The sequence below is a fragment of the Toxorhynchites rutilus genome, chromosome 2 (assembly GCF_029784135.1).
Source record: "Toxorhynchites rutilus septentrionalis strain SRP chromosome 2, ASM2978413v1, whole genome shotgun sequence".
Taxonomy (NCBI): Eukaryota; Metazoa; Arthropoda; class Insecta; order Diptera; family Culicidae; genus Toxorhynchites; species Toxorhynchites rutilus.
In genome coordinates, this window is record NC_073745.1 from 119,035,541 (window position 1) to 119,042,897 (window position 7,357).

The 7,357-nt window shown below is 39.1% G+C and overlaps 1 protein-coding gene across 1 annotated transcript; it reads right to left on the reverse strand.

Annotated features, from left to right (window-relative positions):
* Window positions 1–402: 402 nt before the first annotated feature.
* Window positions 403–2,854, reverse strand: LOC129768127 (uncharacterized). The gene is made up of 2 exons (XM_055769565.1): window positions 2,586–2,854; window positions 403–2,418 (listed from the first exon to the last, which is right to left on the reverse strand). Exon 2 carries the CDS (start codon window positions 2,405–2,407, stop codon window positions 851–853), a length of 1,557 nt encoding a protein of 518 aa, XP_055625540.1. The 5' UTR covers window positions 2,408–2,418; window positions 2,586–2,854; the 3' UTR covers window positions 403–850.
* Window positions 2,855–7,357: the final 4,503 nt, after the last annotated feature.

A 7,357-nucleotide genomic window follows, 5' to 3' on the forward strand; every position in this document is an offset into this window, starting at 1 on the left:
TATCAAATTTTTATTGAAAAACCTCGATTTTCGGCGAACATTCGGTTTTCAAAAAACACAAATTTCAGCGTCTGCGACACTAGTAAATGAAGTCTGAATGAGCTAATATTTTGTATAAGGTATATTATCATGCAAATCAACATTTTGCAGCAAGTTCCGAATGAAAAATCGAGATAACTATTTTTATTGACACCCAAAACCATATGTTTCGTCTCGTATACCAAAGAAAGTCCCAGAGCGTCGATTTTTGTCAAAAAAAAAATCAAGCTTCATCTCCCCCTACTTAATGAGTTTTAGAGGAAACTAGAAAAGTTTCCCTAAAATTGGTTCATACGGCTAGTTTTTCCTATATAACTGATATATTATTTGAATTTTTAATGTTATAAATTGTATAAGGTACACTGGGGCAAGTGGAACCCCAAAAACCATTATTTCAAAAATAAAGTGTCCTATTTTTCCTGTTTTTGATTATTTTTCAAAACGAATTATACACATCACTACTGTAGCCGATTAGCTATTAATATATGGAACCGAAAAATGAATTCCTCAACTAGATTTTAAGTTTGGCCAAAAATAATCTCCAAGTCCCCAAAGTCCACTTACCCCTTGATACGGGGGTTAGTGGAAACCTGGAATTTTATGTTTACAACAAGTTAAACTCTGTTAAAAAGGTGTTTGGGAATGAATAAAACAAACTGTATTCACTTTCTTTTATTCTTTGATAATACAAAATTAATTAATCAATGCATTTAAGGAAATAAAAAAAAAATGCAATAAATATCGTTATTGCTTCGCAAGTCTTCAAAATCAGGTCAATAGATAAAAATAGCAGGTACATCGCTAACCACAGTTATGATTTCTTCGAAGCTCTCTTACGCTTTGCTTTCTGTGTCGCCTCTTTAACCGATTTGATCGTTTCCAGCTTCACAACGGCATCAGTCGATGTTATAACTTCTGCCCCAGGACAAACTTTTTTTCTCTGCGCTTTGGAAACAGGAATCTGTTTCACATGGTCAAGGAGAATCGCTTCAAAAGAATTATTTTGTGGATTATCATTTTCCATTTGGTCATTCCCTGTTGAGGAAGCAATGCAATTACAAGTTGCTGAAGCTGCATCTCTGGTGTTTGTTACTCTTGGAAGCGCCTTCTTCGATCCTTCGACGATCTCAACAGTGTTGTCATCTAACGTTTGAGCTGCTTGCTGTGATGCGATGAAACGTGCCCATGCTCTCGGTTCGTATTTGTCTTCCGGAATCACCTTATCGGAAAACGGGTATACGCCGGCCTTGCGGAACCCATTTTTAATTATTTGTGAATCAAATGATCTCCAAACTTTGGAGATAATGTTTGAAAAAGCTGATTTAGACAGCTTCGTCCCATAGTGATTCCGTTGCCACTGGATAACGCACTTGTCATAGTCTTGCTTCAATGGTTTAAACACCGCCAGGTCCATAGGCTGCAAGAGATGACTTGTGTGGGGCGGAAGTTTGAGTATCACAACATTATTCTCGATTGCTTTTTGGATGAGAGCAAGAGAAACATGTGATACATGGCCATCGTAAAGTAGGACCAATTGTCCCTCAGCGGTAGCGCTCAGAAAGGACCGTTCGAAGTAGTTGGCGAAAACATCCGTCTCCATCCAGCCGTTTTTGGTTGCAGCATAAACTATTCCAGGAAATTCATCACATTTACTAGCCATCCAGCTGTTCCATACGTTGGATCCTTTGAAAATAATAAGTGGTGGTAATTTGTCACCAGCCGCATTTCCTCCCATCAATACAGTAAAATTTTCTTTTCCTGAACCGCCCGTGACACGATGAGCAGCTCTTCCAGTTTCTCCCACAGTCTTAACCCGACTCGGATCGAGGCAGAAGCTAGTCTCATCGATGTTATATATCTGCTCTGGAGGAACGTTCGTGGTCACCTGTTTTAGGAGCTTGAAGTATTCGGTCATCACGAAAGGATCAGCTCCTCGTTTCCGTGCGACCTCAACGGCTTGGGGCTTTTTTTGCGATAGATGATGCCGGCGCTTAAAATTCCGGAAAAAATCGTCTCCCGGAACACCGCTTACAAACGGTGTTTGAAGCTTGTTAACTTTTACGTACTCTGCTATTGCCAAAATTGTCTCCTCTTTGGATAGTCCAAAGCCCCACTTATCCATTTTCTTGATACAGTCGGCGATCTGTGTTTCAACCTTCAACGGCAAAGCAGTGGGTCGGCCTCCCGTTATACTTTTAATGCCTCTCAGACCTTTCACTCGCTTGAAGAGTGTTGCATATGGGATTCGGAAGTGCTTTGCTGCCGCTTTTATCTTCATCTTGCCGTTTTTTACATCATCCATCGCATCTGTCAAGTCCTGTCCACTGTATTTAGCAGGAGAACGCTTGCGAATGTATTTGCGAACCATTCTTCCGGTGGCTGTAAAGATTAAAAACATTCAATAAGCAATGTTTACTTTCACGTATTCCACTTAACCCAATTACAAAAACATGTGGGGCAAGTGGAAACAGGCCGATTTTTATAGTAAAAAGACAATCTTTCACATTTTGTATCGGTAAACACAAAAATAAGCATTTTTCAATTACCTAGTAGTGAAATGTAACCAGTTTTCCGAACTGCCGATCGTCGAAAATGTAATTTTACTGACAGCGTAATCGACTCTGATCGCAGCTGCAGAAATGCGATTGTAAACAAAGCAATATTTGGTTGCGTCTGGTGGTTCACAACGACTAAAAAGTACGTTTAGTAGATGTTTATTGATTGTTTGGCAGATGTTGTGTGGAAACAAAGCAAAATATTTTTTGTTATTTGTTTACTTTATATTTGATCCACTTACCCCCAAATTCCACTTGCCCCAGTGTACCTTAATGCAATTTTTTTAATATGTAAATGGTTACAATTGTATTAAAATGTGTTCTTGAGTGGCTTCAATATCTGCATATATATCCTAACATTTCATTGTATAATGTTTTTGGAAAATTGATCGAATTATATGTATGTGTATATCTGTATATGTTCGATTTTTATATTGTATGTCAATTGTTGGCGATGGTGAGCGCTATGGCCGCATGTTAACCGATTTTTATTGCCACAAATTGAAGATATGGATACAGATGACATGTGGTTTCAGCAGGACGGCGCCACGTGCCACACAACACGACCGAACATGGCCATATTGCGAACGAAATTTGAGGGGCGCATAATTTCGCGTTTTGGTGATGCCAATTGGCCGTCCAGATCATGCGATTTGAACCCGCTAAACTTTTTTTTGTGGAGTTATGCGAAAGACCATGTCTATGCCAACTCAACAACAAGATACCGCCCCATATGTGCCGAAAAGTCATCGAAAATTACCTGTTCCGGATCAAGGTGTGCGAGGAAGCCCTAGGTGGACATTTGAATGATGTTGTATTTCACACATAATGGCATAAACCAAACTTTAATTTGAAATAAAAGTTTCATCGAAATTCGAATTCTAAGTGTGTTTTATTTCAATTCACTTTCAGAATTTAAGGTTGGAAAACCCTGTATAATACGTTTATCAATATCCCCTTGTTTACACTTTTATTTCATTCGTCATATATTAGGCTGTCAAAAAAGTCCTGCGGTATTTCCGCGAGATGTCGTTGTAAGCGCGTAGTTCTAGTTGTATTCATTGTATCGAGTCATACTATAGCTTGTTGGAAAGGTATTTTTGCGCGCTATAAGTGTTTTGTTTGGTTAAGTCGTTCGTGAGTTATAGTGTCGCAAATATGGAGCAAAATAAAGAGAAAATCCGACATATTTTACAATACTACTATGACAAAGGCAAAAATGCATCTCAAGCTACCAATAAAATTTGTGCAGTTTATGGACCCGATACAGTTTCCATTTCCACCGCACAACGATGGTTTCAACGTTTTCGTTCTGGTGTAGAGGTCGTCGAAGGTGCGCCACGCTCCGGAAGGCCTGTCGTCGAAAATTGCGACAAAATCGCTGAATTAGCCGAGAAAGACCGGCATAGTAGCAGCCGTAGCATCGGCCAAGAGCTGGGGATAAGTCATCAAACCGTTATTAACCATTTGAAGAAGCTTGGATTCACAAAGAAGCTCGATGTATGGGTGCCACACACGTTGACGCAACAAAACATCTTTGACCGTATCGACGCATGTGAATCGCTGCTGAATCGCAACAAAATCGACCCGTTTCTGAAGCGGATGGTGACTGGCGATGAAAAGTGGGTCACTTACGACAACGTGAAGCGCAAACGGTCGTGGTCAAAGCCCGCTGAAGCGGCTCAAACGGTGGCCAAGTCCTCATTAACGGCCAGGAAGGTTCTGCTGTGTGTTTGGTGGGATTGTCAAAGAATAATCTATTATGCTTCCCTATGGCCCAAACGCTCAATTCGGACCTGTACTGCCAACAACTGGACCGCTTGAAGGTAGCACTCATGAAGAAGAGGCCATCTTTGATAAACAGAGGCCGCATTGTCTTCCATCAGGACAACGCCAGGCCACACACTTCTTTGGTGACGCGCCAGAAGCTCCGGAAGCTCGGATGGGAGGTTCTTTTGCATCCGCCGTATAGTCCGGACCTTGCACCAAGTGACTACCACCTGTTTTTGTCCATGGCGAACGAGCTAGGTAGTCAGAAGTTAGCCACAAAAGAGGCATGTGAAAATTGGCTATCCGAGTTTTTTGCCAATAAGGAAGCGAGCTTCTATAACAGGGGTATTATGAAGTTGGCATCTCGTTGGGAACAAGTCATCGAACAAAACGGCGCATATTTGACTTAAAACAGATGATTGTAACTAATTTTATGAACAAATGAAAATTCAAAAAAAAATACCGCAGGACTTTTTTGACAGCCTAATATTTGAAGGGTGTGTATGCCTCTTCCATTAGTTTTCTTCGCATTTTCAGCGCTATTCAGTTTCATTTATATGTTTGATAATATAACTTTAACCCACATTTTTAGTTTCTCATGAACTTTAATGCAAATTTTCCATTTTATAAAAATCGGAATCTGATTTAGATACTTTATGTTAACTTTGAATACTTTCCAAGTATGACAATCGTCTAAATATTGACATAAAAATAACTGCCCTACATCTAATACGATTATTTCCCTTGATGAATTAATTGACTTATAAATTTATTTTGGGATTTTTTTTTTTAATTTAATGGTTTATGGGAAAGTTTATATAATATCATATAGCTCCTATGTCTAGTATTACCGAAATTAGTGCTCCTCTAGATTGTCACCTTGTTAGATCCGTATTGCAGCGAGATTACTGTCTGTCCGGCTCACATTTGCTCTTCCGAGAACGTTTGTTCCTGTCTTCCTCCTTTCACCAACGGATAGTTTACCACATTCGATCCGATGTAGATAGACATCTCGGGGCCACAGTCCAGCGAAAATATCGATCGTGAATCAAACTTCTCAGCAGACAACGATGGCTCAACCAAATGAGTTTCTCCAACCGACTCCGTGCGGGAATCATTTTTCTACCACTACCACAGGGGGATGGTTTTACTTGGCTTAACTATACTAATAATTTCCCACATTTTTTTCACTACGATATGTTCATTTTCGAACGTCACTTCTTGTACTGCTTTACGTTTTACGATTCATATTTTTTCGATTTTCTTCTTCTTACACTACAATCTCTATCTTCGCACATTTTCTCAACTAGGGATTCTCTTCGATTCCCAGATTATCTTCAAGGAAATGTGTTACGAAATGTGTTTGGACAGCATCCCACCGCTGTCACCAAATGCGCTGGTTTTGCCACCAGGCAGTAAAAAGACAACGCGGTATAATTTTATCCAGCATACTAATCATACTACACCCTGGCCCGACTGGCTCAGTACTTTTTATTTCATCTTATGTTTATAATTACAATTTCTTATTCACTAACTAAATTTTGGGTCGCGCTAGTATCGTACGCACGCGTTTCAGTGGTGCTGACTCTACGCGAACCCCTGTTGTATAATCAAACCGCTATGTTGAACTTCCCCCACGGAAATTTGGCGAATAAACAAAAACTAAAGTGAGGCTGGTTCGACATAAGCGGAACTAATAAGGGCGCTCCAAATATGACACTAAATCTCGACGATCATGCAATTTTAAGACTTTTGGCATAACATTTTTTTTTTCGAAAACCCTTGGGTGATTTTTCGATTTTCAAAAAAAATAAATTTTGATCGCTTTGCGCCACTCTCCTTTAAGTCCGATTGAGCTGATATTTTGCAGAGCGTGTTTTTTCGAGGTGGTGAACATTGTTTATGGGGTAACTTTTTGAAATTCGAGATGACCATTTTCATTGGCACCCTAAAAAAAAAACTTTGAAAAACTTTAAATCGGTTGCGTCAAGAAAAACATCAAATTTTGAGCGCTTATTGCTCAGTCGATTTGGGTCGATAATATTCAATTGCAGTATAAAAAATTAAAAAAAATTCAATAGTTAGTTTGTTGAATTAGTGTTGAATCGAGATCTTCTAATTTCCCATACATTTCATGTTGCGCCCTGAAACTGTATTCGTGCAACAAGTATGAAGGTTAATTTTCTGTTGGAGTTTGACTCCAGACAACAAGCACTAGGCAGTGTATATTTAAGCTGATAGTTAGTTTAAAAAAATTCAAATCAGTTTTTTGTCATTTCTCTGTTCCGCCAATCGTTCGATTCGCTCAGTTCAAGTACTCAGTGTGCTTGAGAGTTTACAATTTCACTTTAATTGACGCATCGTCACACAATAATAAGACTGTCGCATTTTAATTTGCAGCAGACTCTCTTCTTCTCTACAATGGCGTTAACGTTCCCTGTGGAACTTTTTCAGTCTCAACGTATGCATTAACTAGCGTTTAATTTGTTAATACTTAGTTGAGATTTCTTAAGCCAAATAACACGCCTTGAATGTATTCCAAGGGGCATGCTCCAGAATACGCGTGACCACAGTGCAAGTCGAAGGAAATTTCTTTGACGAAAAATCCCCCGGCCAGAACGAGAATCGAACCCGGCATGATAATGTGAGACGCTAACCACTCGGCAACGGGTGCACCGTATATCATCAGTGTGTTCAGCATTTCAAGATATTAGAACAAAGTGTCCGAAATGTGATTCAGAACGGTATATTAGTGGTACATTTAAATTAGTGGATTCACATAACATTTTGGAAGAGGAAAATTTAAAAGTTAGTAATTTAATGTGTAATTATTAATTTTATCCCAACCATTTATACTAAACTTGATTGTTTCTATCAATCAAGTAAAGCTCTCTAACCACTAACCACTCTACTATTTGTTCTTTGAAACCCACCTTCTATCTTTCCTAATTTCGCTGCAATATCGTTATAAACAATTCCTGGTGAAAATTCAA